Below are 24,042 nucleotides of genomic sequence, written 5' to 3' on the forward strand. Positions count from 1 at the left end.
ATTTGGAGGTAGGTTTGGCATTCCTCTCTTCCCTGGTAGAGTATGGAAGTGAAACCTGTAGCCTTGGTCTATTGTCTGTAAAATCCACTTGTCTCTTGTGATATTAGGTTAGCTTCCCGCCTAAGGGTGCTTCTAGTTGTTCCCTGATAGGCGGTGCCAGAGCCAAGTCACTGATTGTCCTGTAGTTGTGGTGGTGGCGGCGTCTGTGGCTGTACTTCGCTGGTTGTTATTCTGCCACTGGCGTCCCCTGTAGGCACCCCTGGATTGGCTTCTGCCTCTTGAACGCCTATTCCTGCCTCTCTGAGCTCTGGATGAGTCTGGAAAGGACCAATTCTTGGAGGGCCAATTCCTGCTAAACCTTGGCGGTTGGACCTGTAAGAAATCTTTCACTGTTTGGACAGATTTTGCCTTCTCTTCCATCTTCTTCAGCACCTGTTGTGCAGGAGCGCCAAACAAATTGATCTTATCCATAGGAGCATCTAATAGTTTGGACTTGACATGGTCTGGTAAGGCCTGCTCTTTTAACCATGCATGCCTTCTGATAACTGTGCCAGTCATGGCTGATCTAAAGGAAGCCTCCAGTGCATCATAGCCGCATTTTAAGGAATGGTTACTGACTTGCTGAATGTTATGTACCATTTCCTGAACAGATTTTTGTCTAATGATTCATCAGAGGACAGTTTTTGGTTAACTGGTCTAGCATAAATTCTTGATACTGGATCATGTGAAATTGACAGTTCAAGGCCCTAGCTGAAAGAGTAGCAGAAGTGTAAACTTTTTTACCCAATCTCTCTAAGGATCTGGATTCCCTTTCTGAGGGAGGGGTTCTTAGCAGAAGTAGCTGCTACAGCCTTAGGTCCTTGGGAGATAGTCTCGGGATCTGCAAAGGAGCCTTATACAAATGGTAATGTGTGTCCGGGACCCTGTAGTATCTATCAGGCTTAGCAGGGCCGGAGGTAGAGAATCAGGAGCAGTACAAGCATCATTAAATGCATCATCTACAACAGAAAGAACTGGAGGTATGGCTAAAGGCCTATGTTGTGGTAAATGCAGAAAGGTTCTAAGCCTTTTTCTGGAGTCTGAGAAATCCTAGCCCTGCCACTGAAATTGTTCCCTCATAGCATGCAAGGTTTCCCCAAAGGAAAATTCCTCAGGCGGAGAGGCAGAAGGGATGGACTCTTCAGCATCGGAGTCTTCATAAGGGGAGAAAGGAGCCTCTGGAGGGTCCGAATCATCTGAAACATCAGAGGAATCATCTGTAGAAAGTGGCTGAGGGGGCTCTGCTCTAGGCCTCTTCTCTGGTGGTGGCTGATAGGCCCTGTCTGGTTGAGGTTGGGATCCCCGGATTAAAGAAATGAGATCCTCTGCTAAACTAAGCATTTGAGAACTAGGCTGGGCCTGTGAGAGGGGGTCTTAGCAGGCACAGTCTTAGATGCTTTAGCTGCTTTAGCCTTGGCAAAGGCCTTAATTGACATGGTTGCAGGAGGCCTAGCAGCCCCACGTGCAGGGGTTGAAATATCCAAGGGAATAGTGTCAGATAATTCCTGAGAAACTGCAACAGCAGGTGTGTTTTCTGAAGCTGATTCCACCAGGTTGGAAGAGGCCTCGGTAGAAGGAAAGTTTTCGGCTGAAGGAAGAACCACTTGCTCGGTTTCAGCCGAAACCGAGACACTCGCAGTTGGCTTAACCGCGGTTTCGGCCGCGGGTCGGTTGTCGGTCCTTTTCCTTGCGCTTTTTAGACATTTGCGTAGTCGGAGGATCCGACGGCATAATATAAGCAAAATCGGAGCCGAAAAACTCCTCGGCAAATTCAGACCGAAGTCTAAGCATCCGCTGGTTAAAAGAAGCACAGGCTAGACAAGCTGCTACGTAGTGGTCTGGGCCTAAACAGGGTAAGCAGTAAGAGTGGAAATCTTTATGAGGTATTTGTTTCCCACAAGTTAAACAGTTATTCACTTTTTCTGACATCGGCTGAGGCAAGAAAGAGTCCCAACGGGGTACTTAGCTTTTTAGAAGTCTTCGTAGTAGTATTCGGTAGTAGTAATCTCTGGTTCTGACCAACCAGCACTTGCGAACAGCTTCTGCTTCGGGCGCCACGTGGCAAGAAAGACTGAGGAAAATGGCGTCGGCTGATGCCTTTATACCCTAAGAACTGCAGCTATAACGTCGGGTGAAGTGCGACACCAGCCGAGGCCAGACCCAGACTTTGGAATCCGGCCGACCGAAGGGCTGCCTGACGACAGGACAACCCATTTGTAAGGACTGCAGATGCATCCTTGAAGGACATCTACAAAGCCGCATCCAGGACTGACGCCTTAAAGCCACTCCTGTGCCTGCGGCTCTACTCGCTCCATCGGCTGCATAAGAAATGAGCCGCATGGAGGAGTTAGCAATGGAGTTAAGGATTCCTAGCTGTGAGGTAATCTTATCCTGAGACCCAGCAGCTGACGGATCCTGTAAAACTTCCCCCAACTCTTTAAGAACATCTCTTTGGAGGCGGGTGAAGTGGCATAGGTAGTTCAGCGATCTCATGGCAAAAGTCGCTGAAGAAAAAATCCGCTTACTACCTGTCCATAGTCCTAGAATCCTTATTAGAGGATGAACAGGTACTGAAGGATCAGCTAATTCCTTCTTGGTGGCAGCAGCCACCTATGGCATCAACTGGGACACCTTTTGTTAAGTATTGTCTATCTTGTGGAGCTGTAATAAATTTTGAAGGTCTCCTGGGGTAGGTTCCACGAATCCGGAGCCATCCACGCCTTCCGAGCCACTACTTCCATGAGAGGGTCGAAGGTGGAGACACCCAGGAGGTGGAGGTCGAGATCCGAACGCCCGGTATACTGACTCGTCCTCGGAGGGATTAAGGGAGGGCCAGTTCCCCCTCTGTTTAAGGATTTCAAGGATGTCTGAAAATGAGACATCCTCAGAGGAGGACCTTGGGGACCCCTCCGACTCATCCAAGTCAGTATCTGATGTAGTAGACTCAGGGGAGTCTACATGTTTCCTCTTACATGTCCTCTTATGGGGGGGTTCTCCTGACGGATCAGGAGAAGCCTTGGAAGAGGAAGATATTCCCAATGGGGAAACCTGAGGTGTTGGATCTCTGGGTCCGGGAGCAAGAGAGTGAGAAGAGACGTCAGCAGGCACTGTAGTGGGAGGAGCTGATGGAACTGTCCGTTGACTAAGCCCAGGGGCTAGTACACTCCTCATCACCTCGAAGACTCCCCCATCAGAGAGACCAGAAGGCTCCCGCTCCGAAGAGATAGGAACCCCAGGCCTCACCGATAGGGAAGGCTCCGAGGCAGATGTCGGGCCGAGCCCACCAACGCCGAAGCTCCGAGAGGGAGAACAGGGTCGGACAAGGGTCCGATGCCACTCGCCCCCTCGGAGCCGACGAGACAGAGCAGATGCCCGGATCCCTCCAATGAAGGTCTCAAGGAGGAAATCGGAGCCGAGGCGACAGAGCGAAGGTTGTATCGGCTCGAGGTCACAATGGTACCGGTTCGAGGAGCTCGCCCGAGCTCTGTAACAGAGTCGAAGGAGGAATGTTCAGTGGGTGTGATATAGCTACCGTCTGTTGAGATGGGCTATGGAGAATTTGGGCCAATGCCTGAGACTTTAATAGTCTACTCACCACTCTCTCAAGGTCGTGATCAGATAGCCTGGATGACCGAGAAGATCGGCTCCGATGGCTCCGCCCGAGCAAGGGTGATCTCGAGCCGAATGAATTGATTCCACAGAAGGGATCGAGACCTCTTTTGAGATCAATGGAGCCATCGGAGCGAAGAGACGCTCAACCGAGCCGACACTGAGTGTCTAGACTTAACAGTATCGGGCCGGATGGAGCCGATACTGACACTGGTAAGAAGGATCGGCTCCGCGGAGCCGATCTCGAACCAGGTGAAGAACCTGAAGCCGACGGCTTGGAAGCCTGAGCCGAAGGCTTAGCAGGTTTCGAGGGCTTCCCCGGCGCCGACTTAGTCGGGGAGCTCTCGGGTTTTAACAAGCCCCTTAAAATGAGCTTATTTTTTCTTTCCTGCAGGACTCTTGGGCTGAAAGCATGACAGATAGCACAAGAGTCCTGCAGGTGAGAAGGTCCCAGGCAATAAATACAAGAAGTGTGACCGTCTGTCGGAGACATTTTCTGACAGCACGAGTCACACTTCTTGAAACCTGAGACCTTAGTGTCCTTCGACATGACTGTGTCGATGAAACACAAACACACCGACACACAACACACTCAGTCCAAAATTAATTTAAATTAAACTATATTACACTGACAGGGATACAGACAGTCACACACACAAAATTCCCTGACAGAAAAAATTTAGGGAGGGGAAGGCCTAAGGCCTACAAGGGTAAGGGAATAATCCACTTAAAGGAGGGAACACTGACGGGAATACGGTTAACGTGAATAGACACTAACAAAAAAATAAAACTTAGGTGAAAAAAGTTAGAAAGGGGGTTAGACAAGAGTCTATATAAGTTCACTTACCTGGAGCTGGTAAAAAAGGCACCTCGTTAGCGAAGCGGCAAACGAGATCTGAGTAATCTCCGCCTTGCATCATGGGATATAGGGTTGCCTCGAGCTGGTAAAATTAGCTCTCGAGCTTAGCAAGTGCCGAGTCGGAGCAGAGGATCGGCTCCGAACCCATCCAGCAAGAATGAAGGCGAGATTGACAACTTAACATCTACACTTTCCAACACTACATTAAATGACAAAGTTGTTACAAAAACAAAGGGATGTTAGTAAAGGATAAGCAAAAAAGAAGTTGCTTCTGGGAGCCATTCAAGTACTCTGAGATTACAGGGGAAAGTGCCAAACTGAAATTGCGGGCAAGTTTGCATAAAGTGTGTGCAAGCATGGGGGGGGGGGGGGGGGGGGCAATACAGTGATTGTGTGTAGAATGTTAGTATGGTGCTATGTGTCAGGTTAGAAAGGATGCTTTGGGTGGGGAAGACGCATCAAAGATGTCAAAAGTACAGGGCAAGGGTTCGTGGATATCTGGCTTGCAGAAAGGGAAAGCAGAAATGAATTTACTTTTCTAACATAAAATGAAGCAGTTCTTGACTGCATTATAGTGATCACCAGAGATTAGAGGAGGTGGTCTTGATTTCTTGTAGAAAAGCTTGTAAGACTACACTTTCAAGAGGGGATGTTTGAGTATACCAAATCAGGATGGGACATGGAATCCCCAAGAGTCAGGTATAATGACTACTACTTCAGGCAACTGGGAGAGACAAACGGCAAGAGGAAGTGCTATAATCTTTGCTGGGATGTTTTAAAGATGGTGTGGACAGGAAGAATTACAAGGGAGAGGGTAGGCATTGGAGAGATCAAATACAGGTTCAGAAGATGGAGCAAAGAATGAGGATTTTACTTGAAGCCTACTTGAAGCCGCCTCAATGGGATTCAGTCCCTGCTCCTCCCTGGTCTTCCACAAAGAACAAGAGAACCCAATTCCTCAGTTGAGGACCTAGATTCTAGGAAAGAATCCCTAGCATACTCCTGTCAAATTACTTCTCTAGACTATGGTTTAGAGGAAGAGGATTCTTTCAGCCCAGATTCCCACCTGGAAGAATTATCTTTTGGGAATACTATTGCTCATATGATGGAGTACTTAAAATGTGACTGCTCCCAGGTCTCTAACATCCAAGAGAGGTGCTATGAGCTTCTACAAATAGAGTCTCCTAAGCCACCTGCATTTGCTCCTCTGTTGAGAGTACTTTTGGACACTATCTCTGCTGCTTCTTTTTGACTCTCAACCCCTGGCCCCTAAAAAAAACTACCAGGGGCTACTAGACACCTGGGGACTGCAAATTCTTGTCTGTGTGCCCTCCTGATGTTTCAGTCTCAACTGATAAGCCTTCTGTAGTTTTGTCACCTTCTAAGCTCCTTTCAGAGTAGAGCAATGGAAAGGTTGGGTAAAAAAATATATACTGCTGCCACCTTATCATTTCAGGCCATTACCGAACCCAAATGACAAGGTATGTCATGGCTTTCCTTTTTCAGGTAGGCAAGGTTGTGCTGATCTGCCCAATTCAGAAGGGAAAGCTTCAGCTCTTTCTCTGCTTGGGTCCACTTCTCAGGTAGCTCATCACTCCATAAAATGCAGTTACAATGCTAATGATGCCTTTTCCAGTGATGCTGCTTTTGGTTCTGTGAGACATTCTCCTTGGCTTTGTCTTCTGGCTTTGCCTGATGCTCCTCTAGATAATAAAGTAATTTTGGGACAGCTGCTGCTGACTTCAAGTCCCTCCAGGATACGGTTAAGGCCATGCAGGAAGTCAAGCATTTTTGTCTCCCCTATACTAAAATTTCAGAGGAATTACCCTTCTAAATCGGCCTTTGATCATAGGGAGACTCATCATCCTCACAAAAGTAAAAAGTGGTCCAGGTGCATTTCCCCTGAAAAGTCCACTCAGACTTCTACATCTCAGAAGACTTCCTTTCAGGATGTGTCAGTTTCTATTTAACATTTTTTGCCTCATCTTCCCCTCAGCCAAGTCCCCCTGTCTTTCCGTCTTTCTCCTTCTCAATCCCCTCAGATAGGTGGGTGCTGTCTATCAATTGTTAGAGGAGTATTTCATGACATGGAAATACCCCCCCCCCCCATCAATGCATTCCACAGCCACCACCAGACCAACTCTTCTCCCAAAGGTTTTGCAGTCCCTTTTGGATTACAGCACCATTCAACCTGTTCCACCCAACCAACTGGGAAGAGGTTTTTACTCCAGGATGTCTGATTCCTTGGAAGGAGGGGACTTGGAGAGACTCTGGACCTGTCTCTCAACAGTTTTTTCAAGGTCCCTTCTTTCAGAATGCTGTTTCTTCAGATTTTGTTTCTTCTTCTCACCCAGGCCTTTTTGGTCTCTAGACCTCAAGGGCTCTTATCTTCACATCCTTATTCACCCTCTAAGTTTTACGTTTCACTGTTTCTTCCTCTCATTTTCAGGTCTCTGCTTTGCCATTTGGCTTTTCTACTGCCTCCTGGGATATTCGCCAAATGCCTCAACTCCTGTCATTGCCTTTTCCAGGCATTGAGGGATGCAAATATCCCCCTTTCCTAGATGACCAGTCTGTTCAGGTTCCTACAATATCTTCACTTTACAACTTGTCTCTTACAAAGTCTGGGGTTCACCATCAATTTCACAAAGTCTGTGCTTACGCCATCCCAGGATCATATTTTTCTCGGTTGCAAGATTCAGACCATTTCCATGTTGGCCTCTCTTCCTGCTCCAAAGGTTTTGACTGACAACCTACGTATTCTTTTTCCTCTGTCCACTCACTGCCAGGGAAATTCCCAGGATCCTATGCTTTATGGTTTCCACCATTCCCATGCTTCCTCTTGCCAGGGTCCATGTGAGAAAGCTTCAGTGGTACCTCAAAATCTGTGTGGTTTCAGACCTACCACCCTCTGGAGTTCCTTTGCTTCCTTGCCTCAAACATGAGTTCCAGTGGTGGATTCAAATTTTTTCTCAATCCAGGACTGCCCTTTCATGCTCCACTTCCTTCCCAAGAACTATTCACAGATTATTAGACCTGGATGGGGTGCTTCTAGTGGCCCTCTGAAAGTTTAGGGTCCTTGGCCTTTTCATCAGAGGTCAGGCCATATCAATGTTAATAGAGATAAGGGCTCTGCAGGCCTTTCATTCCCTTTTTCTCCCTAGCCCCTTAAAAATCTTAACTGACAATGCCACCATGATGTGGTATATCAACAAAGCAGTGGGGTACAAGATCTTATTTCCTTTACAGGCCACCTCTTCAGGCCTGGGATCTGGCCATGAGTTAGGAGGTGAGTCTTCAGGCAGTTTACATTCTTTCAGAGCACAGTCTAGTGGCAGACTCTCTGAGCAGTTCCAGAACACAGACTCACGAATGGATGCTTCAGAGATGTGTTTCTGGACATAGTCCATCTGTGGGGTATTCCTCGGGTAGATCTTTTTGCCTCCCCTCTGAATGGACAACTTCCTCTATTCTGTTTGAGAGTACCAATTCCTCTTTCTCCCTTTCTGTATTCCTTTTCTCCCACTCCTCTGCTGCCAAAAGTTCTGCACAAGGTCAAGCAGGACTCTCCCAAAATATTGCTGGTGACTCCCTTTTGACCTAGAAAGCACTGGTTTCCCCTTCATCTGGTAAGGGGCAATCACCATAAGTTACCTCACCTGGAGGATATTCTCACACAAGACAATCTCATCCATCTCAGGCCATTTCTTTTTGATACTCCTTTCATGGCAAATGTCTGTCAGTAAAGCCACATTGTACTAAGTACCTCTTCTGGGGTCTATGTTCACACATCGAAGCAAAACTTCATTGAACAGCTATTCCACGAACAGTAATCTCCTAACATCGCTTTCATCAAAGAGTGAAATTATTGTATATATAAAAAACATTGAAAGGTAATAGTTGGCCAACAAGGAAGTAACCCATCCCCAAACTATATATACCAAACACCAAGATTGCACTACAGTGGGGAAAAGGGAAAATTTTAAAAGGTTTTGTTTAGTTTACTTTGTACAGTGCGGTACTTCCTTTTTGTTGGCCAACTATTACCTTTCGATGATTTCACTCTGACGAAAGAGACATTCACAGATTACTGTTAATGGAATAGCCCTTCGATGAAGATTTTCTTCGATTTGTGAACATAGTCCCCCTTCCCCCTCTTCTGGTGCCTACTTCAGGGGTTTGAACACCAATTCCATCCTTGAGGCTGCTAATTGGTCCTCTGTTAAGTTTTACTAAGCATTACAAATTGGATGCTGCTTCCAGGGCAGGTTTTACTAGGGCTATTCTGTATGGGTTTGTAGAGGGCTCTTCTGTGCCTTCCTCATCCCAGTCTTCTTAACTCACTCTCCCTTCAGTGAAGAATACTACAGCAGTGATGTGCATGGACATAGTGCAATTGTGTAAAATCTTACCTTAACAGTAGATGTCCTTCTCCATTTTTGCAGAATTTGGTCCATCCATACTTTCACCCCTCCGTTATAAGCTCTTGCCCCTGTCCATACAAACCTTTATGCCTTACGCAAGGAACAGGTTTGCAACATACAGCACCTTATAGTCTAAAACTTTTGTATACTGGGCAGACTTCGGGCTATCCTTGGCAAAAGATCTCTTCAGTGAATGGAAAGACATCTGAAAGGGTGTTTATTTGGAAATATCTGTGGACTTTAACCAAGGTTTGCACCCAGACAAGGGGAGACAGTAAGAAGGGGGATGTGGGAAGTTTACAGAAAGGGCCTAAAGCAGAAGTAACCTTCAAAGATGGCTTGGAAGTAGAAGTCATGACAAAGAAATATACAATGGTGTGAAGAAGTTTAAGTAGTAAGGTGGATTACTTTAAAGTGAATTTTTGTAACTATAGGAACTCTAATGCCATTTTTAGCAAGGGTATTAAACAGTTTAATCACTTGTTCAGCAGCCAGTCACAGTTCTTGGCTATGGAAGTGTCTGGCACAATGACATCAGGCCAATGTCACCACCCTCTATTTTTTCCCCTAGGAGGCCCTACAAATGTCCAGGTCTCTACTCGAGGTCACTGTGGCAGACTCCCACAGACCCTTCCCTGTGAGAGGAGAGCTAGCCATCATATGCTTCATCCCATCTCCACTGGTGGACTCTACAAGCAACAAAGTCCACTTAACACTGGTTGGCAGATGAGTTCCCTACCATTGGGCCAGTGATAGTGGTCATTCAGTCTAAAACTAAAGGCAGGAAGAATCCTGCTAATTATAGGCCAATCTCACTCACTAATGCAGATACAAAAAAAAATTGTTGAAGGACACTGGATCACAACTGGAGAAAGTTACTGCATAATTCATATAAGGGCAGGTGAGATTTTGTTGAAAAGGAAAGGTCAGAATACCACTGTCATTTATTTTTAGAGTACCATGAAGGAGAAGTACAGGACTGACTTGACAGGTGTACTTGGTTGATATAAAGGGCATCAATATAGTTAACTGGAGGTTTTTTTTTCCTCTGGGGAAACATGGTAAGGGAGACAAATCTTGGAAAAATATTATGGCAGGAGTTTTATAACAGACCAAAGCTCAGGATACAAGTAAACAGGGTTTTTTTCATGAGTACCGAAGGCAGCAAGCAGATACAGGACTCATCTTACTCCTCCTGAACTTCTTGGTCATACAACTGGTTCAAAGGGTTGCAAATATCAATGAATTCAAAGCATCTTGAATATTTAAGAATATAAAACGTATCTGCAGATAAATGCAGGGTTTTACTTATTCATAAAATAAGTTGTTAGAAATATTACAAGAATTCACTAGGTTTACAGGGTTAATCAGTAGCCCAGACACTGACACAGCCAACAATAGCAGTGTGAATAAGAAGATAATTATCATGGGAAGTGGCAGTCTTGTATATTCCAAGAACTGTTGCAGTGAAATGTGAGCAAAAATGAAATGCAGGCATGAGACATAATGCATCTCTGCCAAACTGTAGATTTAGTGACCTTGAAGAGAGCATGTGTAGTAGTTTCCTGGGGTAAATGAACTTCTATTTGCATTTGTTCACATTGTGCTGATCCTTCAAGAATTCCCAAACATTTATATATTCCCTCCTGCTCAAGTTCCTTTACATCGCATTCCAGTCCCAGACTGACATTTTCTTGGTGCTACAACTTTCTTGCTTTAAATGCTGCTTTTGCACATTTATCAAGACAATGACATTCTTATATCAAAGTTTTAACCACTTGCAATTGTGCTTTCAATTCTTCATCTGATGAGCTATACAGCTTAATCTAATTTTTGTGGGTGACTTAAGACTTTAAACAAGATTGTTTTCTGGGAGCCAACTTGTAACCATGACCTATTCTGTTAAGTAAACAGCTTAATGGGTTAAGAGCAAACGAAAAAGGAGCATTAAAGAATCACATTGGAATATCCCATTCTCAACTTTAATCCCTGGAATAATAACTAGCCCTTTATCGTGGTTGGCTGCAAAGTGGTTTGCCACTGTTTCATGGTATCTAATGTAACGGATCAATGTAGGGTATTATCATATACATCTGTATACACTCTCTTATCCTTGAATGTGGGATGCTGTTAAATGTTTTTTGTAATCCATCCATGCCATTTAGATTCTTCCACTTTTTACAATCCTCTATTATGTTTCTATTTAGCAACAAATGTGATCTGTTTCCATGTGATTTTTGTTACCCTTTTGTTCCACTGCCATAACAAGAGTTTTTTTTTCTTCTAACTCTTGTCAGCATTAATTCAAGTATATAGTTTGTATATCATCGGAAGACAAGGTATTGGTCTATAGCTTTTAGGATGGCTTGCAGGTTCACTCTTAAGCAGTATAGTTTTTTACCTGTTAACCAGGTTGGTGTCCATTCAGGATGCACATACAAATCTTACTCAGGGCTAAATCCTTGCCCAAAAATGTTAATACTTTTAGCCAAAAGTTACGTACTGCATCTGGGTCCTGGGTTTTCCAGTTGGGAGCTTTTCTTAATTTTATTTTGATTTCCCTGGCCTGTGCTCAATCCTATTGCATTATCCTCTACATTAGAGCTCCTTACTGTTTCTTTTAATTTTTCTATCTATTCAGCATTTTTATTATGTTACAGAGTCTTCATAAATATTTCTCCAAAATGTGCTTTTTTGGTGGCGTTTCTATTCCTTTTGCATAATTTCTAAGTTGTCCATATAAAAAAAAGCATCATCAGTGAATTGCTTATTTTGTACTTTTCCTTATATGTATATGCACATCTGTGTTTTTCTGCCTGCGCTGATATTTCATTATTTGAACGGTATACAACCGATCCTGGTCTGGTGTCGCTTTTGCTATGTCTTTCCAAGAATTTTTTTTATGATCCGTTCCCTCTTCTACATTCCTTCGAATACGGATACTTTTTGCGTTAACTGATGTACATTTTTTCTATTTGATGCTCCCACCGTGGCATTTTTTTTTTTTTTGTTTTTTTTTGGGGGGGGTCCCTTATTGCTCTATGCTACTATAGCAAGATTGTCATTAATTTGGCTGCACAATAAGACATCCTATTTATTTCTGTTACATCGCAACTACTTTTAATAGTCTTACTGAATTCTTCTGTTTTACCAAACATCTAACGTGTTGGGTTCTTCTTTACTTTCTGTAATCGTATTGTCTATCCAGCTCTACTGAAATCAAGCAGTTATTCCCTTAGATCATTTTCTTCTAGACTGAGCACCTTCTTTGTCATTTCCTATGAATTTCCTACAGCAAATTCCAAAACATCTTCCTGTGGCATATCCTATTCAGATGTACCCCGCTTCATCTGTTGCTCAGTCATATGGGAAATCTCTGACCTATCACTTCACGACATTGCCTGTGTCAGAGCTGCTGCCTTTTTCTGCTCCTTCCCTTGCTGTGCAACTTCAGATTAACTTTTGTACCCTTCACTTTGCAAATAATCCATAACTTCAGTTTCTATGTTCAACTATTTCCTTACTAATCCTTTTTTTTTTGTATTGTGAAATTTTCCATGTCTGGGGTGCCTCTGCCTATTTTTCTCTTCAAATATCTTTGGGGTTGCGTTTTACTAAGTTTTGCTTTCTCCTTTGCATAAATATTGGGTCATACCAGATCTTCTTCCCTATGTCCATACTTCCTCAGATTGCTATTCCTTAGTCTGGAAACTCATTGTTCCATCATACAGTGACATTACCTGTGTTGGATTTTCTACAGTAACATTACCTGTGTTGGACTTTCTACACCAAATTCATCACTTATCAGATAATCTAGGACTTTAGCTTCTATTTGTTTAATTTCTACCTTACTAATCCTCTGTTGTAAATTTCCTCTTTGCTTTCCTTTTTTTTTGTGAAATTTTCCATATCCGGATATTTTTGTCTGCATTTCTCTTCCAATATCTTTGAAACTGTTTTTTTTTTTTTTTTTTTGTATTGATTAGTTTGGCTTTCTCCTTTGCAAACAAAGTTCACCATATTAGATCTCTTTCTTTCCCAATATTTCTTCTTTGTACCTTTCAATAACCTCTAGGTTTTGCTCTTTATAGTTTTACAAATACTCTTGTCACAACTTTTTCCAGGCAGCTCAAAGTTTTTCATGGAATGGTTGTATTAATTAATGCAAATTTTCATTTGAAGCTTTTGATACAGAAATTAGAGAAAAGAAAAATACTCTTTTTGAATACATTCTATCCAAAAATTCCAGGCTTCTTGCACAATAGTAACAAAATGGGTGATTTGATGTCAGCTGCACTCTCTTACTTTCCCTTTCACCTGGCCCCTCTAGTACCTATGTGAGCTCAGGTCATCTGGGTCACAAGACAAGACCTCATTCCTCAAGCCACACAGCTGGGATTAGTGCCTTTTCATCATTTTCTATGCATTAATTAAATGTGTGGAAGGAAAAAATTACATCAGATAATGCTGTTTTTGCCTCCCTGTGGCTGACCATCTGCTGCTCTCACATCTTCTCCATACACCAGGTCTACTGGACCAATTTAGACACCCTTGGGTTAATTCTGACCCATGTCCAGAGCTGGTGAGATTGAGAAGCAGCAATTTTCTTAACTCACCACCCACTCTGAACATGCTCAGTAACATCCCAAGCGTTGGATGTCTGTGCTGAACTACCCCTCATTTCCACAAGTGGACAACATCAGCAGAATGTTCCGCCCACCATCAAGCAGCACCACACAAAGCTTCTCCTGTCTCCACCATGGAAATCAAAGTCATGTATGTGCCCCAAACATTTGCACCTCCCTTCCTTCCACCCCAGAATGGGAAAGCCCATCCTTCCTTCCTACCTGCACAGTCAAGCATTTGACGTGCTATTCAATCTATGGTCACCTGGACCAAAGTCAGAGTTTTCCCCTTTATTCCACTGGCACAGGCTATGCGCTAGTAATTTCACTTGTTCCTCACACACCAATAGCTTCTGATGAAGCTAGATCTGTTTCTCTTAGCAGCATGCCCATTTATTTTTCAGAATTTCTTGCACCACAAATTCATCTCCTATAATCATACATCTCAGTCCTTATTAAACAATACAAGGCACAAGAATAAAAGTAAATAGTAATATATTTTAACAAAAATGCAGACTAGTAGGCTCACAGACATATCTAAAGGGCACTTAAAACTAGCTATTTACATAATTTATAAATGTTAGTGTCAGTAAGATTATCAGGAAGACCGTCATTTAATAAAGGTATGACGATGTGAGAACAAAATGGTAATCTTTGACTATGCTCCTCCTAGACTCTATCTGCAAAATTTTGTGTCTGTGGTTGAGGAGATCAAAGGATTTGACTTGCATCAGAGATCCTGGGGACTGCTGCAAGTTTTTATGAAAGTCCACTTCATCCTCCACTTCATCCAAATAACACATCCCAGAAATCGGAACATTTTTTGCATAGTGGAAAAACAGTGCCCCATTACGACAGTTTGTCAAACATTACTGTGGTTTGCATTCCACATTAGCACTTAACAGACAGAGGTATGAAGGACTGAATTGGAATGGAATAGTGGGTTAGGGTACGGGGAGAACAATACTTTTTAAGGAAGGTGTGCAAATTAGGGGATGGAAGGGTGGTAGAATGAGTTGCAGGCTAGGAAAGGTCAATTTAAAATTAGACTGAAAATAAAGTGATTGACAACAGTGACTTCTAGTGGGGACGAAGTGATAATTCTTGGCAGTACCTGACATGAAGGTTGAAGAAAGTGAACAAGCTCAACTGAGAAATCTGGGGGGGTGGAAGAGATTAAAGCCATAACAGAAAAAAATCTATGAAGATGAAAACTGTATGCATGAAGAACTGTACACTGCATGGATAAAGGACAGAGGGAGGGGAGATAAGAGGTCCAGTAAGGAAGGGAATAAAATTGGGAGAAGAAAAAACATTAAATCAGACAACAAAAAGGAAAGAGAAAGACTCAAGTGTCTAAAGGACCTGAAAGGGGAAGCAGCAAAGGACAAGGCGTCTTCCACATTTTTTAAAGTGCTGGCAGATCACATGGAGGAAAATCTATACTGGGTGTGCAATGAATGTGTAGATAAAAGAATGCTGGGCTTATGAAAACTTCAAATGTGGTGATTTTACTTATGGGAAGATAGACTGCCAACTTGGACACAACAAAATAGTAAACCATGTCCTTGATTCAGATGGAGAAATCCTAGGTCAAACTTTGAGATTAGAAAATGTGCCTAAAATCAATGGACGCAAGTAGTCGTAATAATGTTCTACAAGTTTGCATTGCTCTTCCGAAGATTTGGAGAAATGAGGTTAACAACACAAAAAGAGGAAATTTCATTTCACAGTAGTGTCTAGAATTTCAGCGTTAATGTCCTCAGGCAGATTCTCATGAGCTAGCTAAGCACAAACATTTTAGTATACTAGTTGCAGCAGCTGCAGCACATTTGTACCTTAGTGCCTAATGATCCATTAACTCAGGAATTTTTCCATTTGAAATGCTACTTTTCTAACTTCAGACTGATATATTTACTCCAAAGGATGCATTTTGAAAAGACAGCATATAAGATAGATAACTAAAATCTCATTGTTACAGTATTAATCATCTTTCCACTCCTGTCCAGCAACCTACTCCATCTCAAAGACAGAATCACTACCAGGTGTTGCCCATCCTGGTGGTGAGTGGCGTTTTTAGCTTTACATTTGGTGACACCTAGTGGGAGCAGAAGGTGTTGCATCCATGGAACATAAGTCTGCAGAAAATATGCAGTAGTGTGCCATGTGGAGGCATGCAAACCTTCCCAAGGTCAGGTATCACTGTGGATTTAAAGTGATTCCCCAGATGAAAGACAGCTATAAGGGTAAGGCACTCCACAGGACCAGACAGCTGACCCACCCAATCCCTAGCATCCATCTCTCGCCACTGGAAGAACAAATGGGCCAAATGGGCTTCCTGGGTATGAACAAATGGAATCACAGGACTCATTATCCAAGGTATGTGTAGCCCTCACCTAAGCTGGACAAATGAGCCAAATGCAAACAGAGATCTGCAGAGAAGGAGATAACTGTATGGACCATTAAAGTTGCAGGGTATAATGTCATATTACATTTTTTTTATTCTTGACAAGCTATCAAGTCTGCTAACCTGGAACGTTGTAGCCTTGAATCAAGATGCCTTAAGATTTTGTTTCATAAATCTCAGAACATTTTCAACATAAGGAATTTTGCCATGGTTTGAGACTTTCTGGATCTGTAATAACCTCCTATACCAGGGAATTGTTATGGCTAGGCTTGCATTGGCCCTAGGGCCGATAGCCTAGTACCAACCTATAGGGATGGAAAAATCTCTTGATAAAGAAATCAAAAATTTTCACCAAAAGTATTAATAAATCACATTAAAATTACTATGGGGGGGCTGAAGACAAAGTATACATTTTCAGGTTTTCAAATTATGGGTGCATTCAGGCCCTACTTGCTTAAAAAGTAAAAAGTCATAGCTGAAACACAGCATGCATGTTCTTAAGGGGTCATTTGGATACATTCCATGGGCCTCCACTACAGGAGGTTTAAGGTATTACACAGAGAAAACTCTAGCTTGGCTAAGGTTTTTCTTTGGTCGAAAGAACAACGGGGGATGGGAGTCTCTGCTCTGGAAGAATATGTTCAAGTGGTATAATTATCCCTCTCGGTAAGGAGCAATGCTATAACAAATGGGGACGAATGAATCAAGAGGTTAGTGATCAATAATCATTAGCTAGATAATACTGACGTAATGAAAGCTATGTGGGACAGATGAAAATGAATGGGACTTCCACTTACCGATTTAATTAAGATGTAAATTACTGGGACATTTTCCAAGTATGGACTAAGTGTGGGCTTAAAAACATGGAAGCTGTTTTACTAATAGGAGGAGGAATTAAAGGGAGGGAGGAAATATCAGGGATGAGATGGAGAAAACTTTGGTCAAAGGTGAAATATTGGGAGGAAACAACAGGAGACAGAATGACAAAATATGAGGAAGCAAAAGAGACATTTAGTTTGACTAAAATAGCGTCTACATTAATCAGTACTAACAGAGGAGGGGTAAAAACTCAATGGACTAAGACACAGGAATAGATGATAAAAGTAGGAGACTAAAAAAAAAAAAAAGATGGGTAAGCGGGGGGAGAGGAGATAATAATAATGAGGTTACATTAATGTGGCAAGAGACTCCCATCAGAAAAGTAGGCCCAAAAATGGAAGAAGCTTGGGGGAAATTCATACGGAAAACAGATACAGAGCAGTAGGAAAGGATGTGGGCAATGAGCAAACAAGTAATAAATCTAAGGAAGTTAAGAATATTTGCCTGGAACAGTTTGCATAAAGACTTCTATAACCCTGAAAAGTATTGAAAGCCTGATTTGCAGATCTAAATTGGATTGTTAGAGATTTAGGTCATAGCACATAAGAGACTCAAGACAAATTTTTGGGGATTGCCCAGAACTGGAAGGATAAAAGAAAGTTATAGACAGTACGAGAAGACAAAGAAGAAAATGGTGGGAGCTTATCAGAAAAAAAGATTGTTCCATGGAATGGAGTAACAGGGGAGAAAAAGAAAATATTAAAGGTGATCCTATTGTTAGGGAAAAAATGATTAATGGAAACAAGACAAAAGACACAACATAGGGAAACTGATTAAATGAATAGAAAGGTACATAACAGAAGAAGATTGTAAAAGGGAAGGACGAGAAAAGAATCAATAAATGTCAGACTTGACAAGAATACATGCACAGATGAAAGCTGATAAGGCATAAAGAGGGAATTGCACACCTGAGGAGGGGGAATGGGTTTGTACATAGCATAAATAGTTCTGACAAGAGTTAAACTAGGACTGAGAAGACAAAGTCTGAGTGAAATAGGGAATTCCCAAGGAATAAAGCAAACATACAAATGAAAATAGTGATGCTGCCCAAGACATTCAAGGAGGGTCTTGACAGAGGCAAGGACATTGAGACAATACGGGATAACACAAAGAGAACTGATATGATTTAGAAAGAAAATACATAAAACAGAGGGGGACCAATGGATGAATAGGAAACTGAATGATGAACTAAGAATTTAAAACACTAAAGTAAATAATTTCTTATAAACTGCAAGGCATATGAAAGTGGTTATAGATTTTAAATCATCTAATTACCACATACAGGCTGTGGTGAATGCATTAGAACAAAAGGTAGGTGGAAGAAATGCCTATCTGGTACACAGTCAAGTGCACCACATATTGACTGCATGAATTAGAATGAGAAAGCATAGTGTAAATAAAACCTTTTCGTCATTCAGGAGAAATGATACAAGGGAACATACACCACAGCAGAATGTTAAATGGAACCACATACATGTCTACCTCTACGCCTTCTAGCACAAGCATGCATTAATTTCTATGGGGAAGAAGGGCACTACTTTCGGATTTTCAAGCTGTGGAATACTCATGTAAGACCCAAATTTTAACTTACTGTTAACAGTGACTCTCCTTAAGATCTCAGATTTATCAACGATGTCTTGCTTAACCTATATACCTATTCCCGGATGCAACTTCAAATGTCACAGTAAATTTGTACAAGCTGCGAAGATTACTGAAAATACACAATTACATTCTTATACAAAAACAGAAATCAGATATGCCACCATATTTTCAATACAGCTTAGAAAGTTATTACATGTAAAACAAATCTGAGGTCAATCTTAAATAGAAACAAAAGTGTAACAGTAAAGCACTACTACTACTACTATTCATTTTCCCATACTCGAAGACACATACACATAGTGAACATTTAATGTTGGGTTTTTAATCAGAAAATAAGCAAATCTTAATGCACGTCATTCATCTTTATCAGATTACTCAGTTTTATACAGACAACAACGCTGTCTGCCTACAGTATATTTTTTTCTAGAGAAGCATCTTCCTGACATGAGAGAAAGAAAAGTGGATGTCATGTCAGTCTTAAGTTAACAGTTGCACATTGGATTCATCTGCTTTCACATCTGAACAGTGACCCCCAGAGACAAGGTGCACAATTATTACCTCTCGGCCTTTGTGCACATTTCAGAAACAACTTAAGTTTGATTCGGTGATGGGAGTAATGTATTACAGTAAGTAATATATTACTGTAATACATTACAATTTCTAGTAACTAGTAATATAACTAGTTACTTTTTCAAAACAGTAACTAGTAATAAATTACTTTCTTTAGTAACTAGCAACTTAAATGTGAGTTACTTTTGAGCTACTTTTGCTTAAACCAGTGGTTCTCAACGTGGGTGACAGCCTCCTAAAGAATGATGCAACTTCTGGGGTCCCTATATAGTACGGATAGTAATCAGATGTTATGAGGTAATAGACACTTTGAAGTGTACATCTGGATAAAAAATGACAACATAATCCTGGCACAACTCATAATCCTGGTAGCATTCATAACAGAGCATTAGAATTAGTCTGGAGCAAAATTGACTTCATTTTTTTTCTTTTAGCACTGCAAGGTGGTGAAAGACAATGATGACCAGATTCCAGCCCTGCCCTGGTACTGTGGGACTCTCACTCACTAAAACATCTCCTAACACTGGACAATTCTAGTCTGCTAGAGATCGCATCCTTACCTTGCAGTATAATAAATGGTGTTGGTTCTTCAATCATCAGTCGGAATCAAACATCAGTTGAGCACCTGATAACCCAACCCACTGCACCAAGGACACCAAGTGGATCTATAATCAACTTTTGCCTTGACAATATTTTATGTTCTATTTAAAATTCTTTTCAGGTTGTGGTTTTTAGCTGCTGAAAATAAGACAATGTGACAGGTTTTTATAGGTCTTGTGCTGCTGGCTGGTTTGGTTTAATTATTATCCGACTCTCTAGCTATAAAGCCTAGTCATCGTTTTCTCCTTTTGGCTGTGCCCATTAGGGATCACCACGGTGGATCATCAGGCATATTGAAAAAGTACTTGAAATAATTACGAAAACATTTGAAACAATATCCAAATCACATGAAAAACTATTTTTTCACAATCTACTACTTTTTCTCATTAACTAAAGCTATTCAAAGTATCTAATGTGTGCAAAGTGTTGGCAGTGTGTGCAGTATTACAGTACAGCCTTTTCAAAGAGTACAGTTATTTCAAAGAGTCCATTGTACAGCTGAATAGAATTACAAGTTTGTGTTTCACACTTACTTGGCATGGCAGAGGGATTTCACAGACCTGATCCTCTTGTGTTTGATAATAATATTGCTGAAAATTGGAGAGTGTGAGGAAGAATATGATATTTTCATACAGGCTGTTTATTTTGATAAAGACACAAATACAAAAGTATTTATTCTGCTCAATTTAGCTGGGTCAGAAGCCATTGAGAAAGAACAGTCATTTGTGTATGCACCAGAGAAGGGGAAGACTGCTATACTGTGGTACAGGCTGAAACGCGGGGAAGACTCTGTGCTTAAAATGTAAATTTAGAGAAATGTGCAACCCTCAAACGAATATTACAGTGGAAATGCAGAGAGATTTGGCAGATATATGATCTTATAGAAAAGTACACAAATATGCTTACAAATAAGAACATGCTTGCAGCTTCTTCCACCATGAATGTTGATAGTATGCAGCACACTATGGCTGATATTTGGACCCATCAGAATCTTAGTTTCTTTGGTATAACCGTCCACTGGATTGACTGATACACTTCAAAGAAAGTCAGCTGCAGATTACAGGGGGAGACATACATATGATCTCATAGCATCAACTCGAGAGCATTCCCATCAAGTACAAGATAGATCAAAAGGTGTTTGCAACAATTTTGTAAAGGCTTTCACTGTCTTCACAGAATGTTACAGATCTGAGACTACAAGCATTTTGTCCCACGATGAGGCTGATGGTGAAGTGACTTACAACAATGTGACAGCTGTGCTGAGTCAGTCAAGACAAAGTGGGAACACCTACTCACTGCCACCCCATCTGAGATGTGCAGCACACACATTGAATCTAGTTGCCGTGGAAGATGCTGAATCTGCTTGTAATGAAGCACAGTATAAAAAGATCATGCGAAACACCATTACCAAATGATATGCTGCTTGGAACAAGGCTAGTTGCAGATTCCACTTTCTACGCGATGGAGAGAATTCACCTCATTGCAACTCAGGGTGAAGGCTTGCTGAATGAGAAAAGATTCATGGGAATCCTGATCCACACCATTACGTGCCTGACAAACAAGTTGTCCGAAGTCAGGCAGTCTGTGAAGCTTGTTGTGCTGCTAGATGATGCTCTTCTTAAAAGGCACTGAAGCTTGGTTCAATCACCTTCTGGAGCGTTAAAAGCTTATTCTGGCTAGCATAGTGCATCGACAGTTCCATTTGAAATGGATGGACAGTGAAGAGCAGAAACTCAGAGGCAAGTGTCTGCTCCTTGATACCATGCATAAACTGGATGAACCTGCACACTGGTCATCTGAAGCTTCTGCATTAACTGCCAAAGACAGCTTCTTCAGCTTCAAAGAGTCAACACCAGCCAACGTCAGCATATCTTCTCAGATGGACATGTATCTGGCTGACCCTTCCAAACAAACATCTTCTCTCAACAGTCACCCTATAGTCAAGAAGATATTTTTGAACACTAATACAGCTCTGCCAGCTAGTGCACCTGTTGAATGCCTGTTCAGTCTTGTTTCACAAGTGCGGACTACAAGAAGAAACAGAATTACCGAAAAATTGCTCCTTCTTCAAGCCAACAGAAATGTGCAGTCATTGTGTAGTCATTGTGAATAGTTATATAGTGATATTTTGGTTGACATTGTTGTGTTAGCAGTCTTGTTAGACATATATGACACTTTCTGTATGCATTTTTGCATCCTCAGCATTAGTTTTAGCAGATTATCCTAATGTACATTGTTGAAAATTTGATGGGTTGTAGCTTGTTAGGGGTCTTGTGTTGCTGGCTGTGCATACTTTGGTTTAAACATTAAATTTTGACTGACTATAAAGACAAGTCTGTGGGACTTTATAAACTGTAAAATGCTATTCATCATTATTGTAACACTATGTATACAACTTTAATACACTCGTATTCATGTGCAGTAAAAATGTATTCCACACACACAAGTACTGTGTGAGCAAATCTGAATATGAGAATTGATAAACTATACTTATGCAAAAGTAACTCAAGAGTAACTAGTTACTTTAGTTCGTAACTAGTAATAGTAATATATTATTTTTTCAGAAAAAGTAATAATAGCAACATATTATTTTCATTTAAAAGTAACAAATAATAGTAACTTATTACTTTTATAAGTGACTAGCACAACACTGGTTTGAGTACACACACTCAGGTAAACACTTATTCATGTGCAGCAAGCACTGTTTTTTTCCTAGAAGTTACATGCATCTTTCATTTGATAGTCTCTTGAAATTAAATATGGTTAACATGCAGTAAAAAGCTGGAGATTACCATGTGCAACATGGGTATTGAAGTCATCTGCTGTAAGATCATACATGCCCTGCTTGGGTTCAGGCACTTTGGGCGGTTCCAGCTCGGACTCTGGTTGCTGTTTAAAAAAAAAAAAAATGCTGCTCAAAACAGTTGTGAAAATGAATGCTGAGTAATACAATCAAAAGTGAATAGCGCATTTTATGTTTTACTACAAAGTGTGTACAAAACAAAATCATGTTGCTGACTAGTATTCTTACCTCAAGTGAGAAAACATTCTGATTTCTGGAAATTCAGTTAACAGAATATATTAAACTGCAATCCATCTAAGCTCATCAAAACAAACCCCAAATATTTCTAATAAAACACGCCAACCAGAAAAAAAGTAAAAAAAAATAGTACAAACTTTCCAGAGGACACTGATATGAAAACAGTGCACTAAAATGCTGATTAGTACCACAGGTTCTATTACAAACTAATCATTACTACTATTTCCTATTGGGATGGTAGGAGTATCTGTGGTATGTCAAGTAATAAGTTCTAACCACCATCTGGCACAAACGTCCAGAGAAACGGCAAGTCACAAGCAGATTTTAGATTAAATGGAGGGAAGCTAGGCTTCTCAAACAGATAAATCTGAATTCTAAGGAATAGCAAGCTTCTGTAATAAATACAAAATGTATCTTTCATTCCAAGAAAGCACAAGGAACTTCATTCTTAAATAACCATCCTTCAGATAAACCAAGGTCCAATCTGAGTGAGCTAATCATAATTTAGAATGTTTTGCCCCCCCAAAGTTTTTTTTAAACACTTCTACTGAATTATCACAGTCCACAGATGTTACCAAAAGAAAGTTTTTTTTTTTTTTATTTTAGATTTACCGACAATAACCAAAATTAACATTCAATAGCATAATAAAAGAATAGCTGCAAAACAAAATAAATAAAACCAATACTCAAAACCTAAAATAGGAAAATCAATCCAGATTTTAAACACTAAAAGCAAAGCACAGGATTTACTACACACACAATCCCGAACTAAATTTTCTGGGAAAGAAATAAAGGAAGAGACAGAACATAAAAAAAAATCCCATGCCCAGATTAAAAAAAAATGCAACTATATTTCTTTTACAAGGGAAAGCCTTATGACTAATCTAAGATGCTGAAAAGAAACCCTTAAATATACCTGCCATTTGGCCCAATGTGTCTTAACTTATTACTGCTCTTTTTCACAAAATATGTAGTGATTTGCTACACTCAATCAGTAAACTGAGATGGCTAAAATTAATTGGGTTAAACATGTGTATATCCCTTGCTATAAAAAACTCAATAAAGCTATACCACTCACCTCCAATAACTCAAACTTAAAATAGCTTGGTCAAACAATACATGTGACAATGAAAAAGTTATTCTTGTGATTTGCCTACATACCTATCTCCCTAAATATACTTTTAAAGTCAAAGTCCATACTACTGAAGAAACAAAACAGCACCTAACCTTAACTAGTAATACTAATTCAGGACCTATTCTTTCCTACCCACTACCAGAATAAATATTACAGGATTTTTCTTTACTCACCCTAGCTTTGGATTTTCTTCAGCCTCTTCTTGCACACAATAATCAAAGATCATTTTACCTTCACTTCCTACGATCCAAAG

General features: G+C 41.0%; 1 protein-coding gene across 1 annotated transcript in view; it reads right to left on the reverse strand.

The window, feature by feature from the left end:
• Positions 1-24,042, reverse strand: part of TXNDC5 (thioredoxin domain containing 5) — a 600,564-nt gene that overhangs the window by 341,533 nt on the left and 234,989 nt on the right. Inside the window, exon 4 of the mRNA XM_044065418.1 lies at positions 22,407-22,503. Coding sequence (XP_043921353.1) covers positions 22,407-22,503 — 97 coding nt within the window. The remainder of the gene's footprint in view (positions 1-22,406; positions 22,504-24,042) is intronic.

The sequence above is a fragment of the Protopterus annectens genome, chromosome 3.part0 (genome assembly GCF_019279795.1).
Source record: "Protopterus annectens isolate FY-2018-M chromosome 3.part0, PAN1.0, whole genome shotgun sequence".
In the NCBI taxonomy this organism is placed as follows: domain Eukaryota; kingdom Metazoa; phylum Chordata; order Ceratodontiformes; family Protopteridae; genus Protopterus; species Protopterus annectens.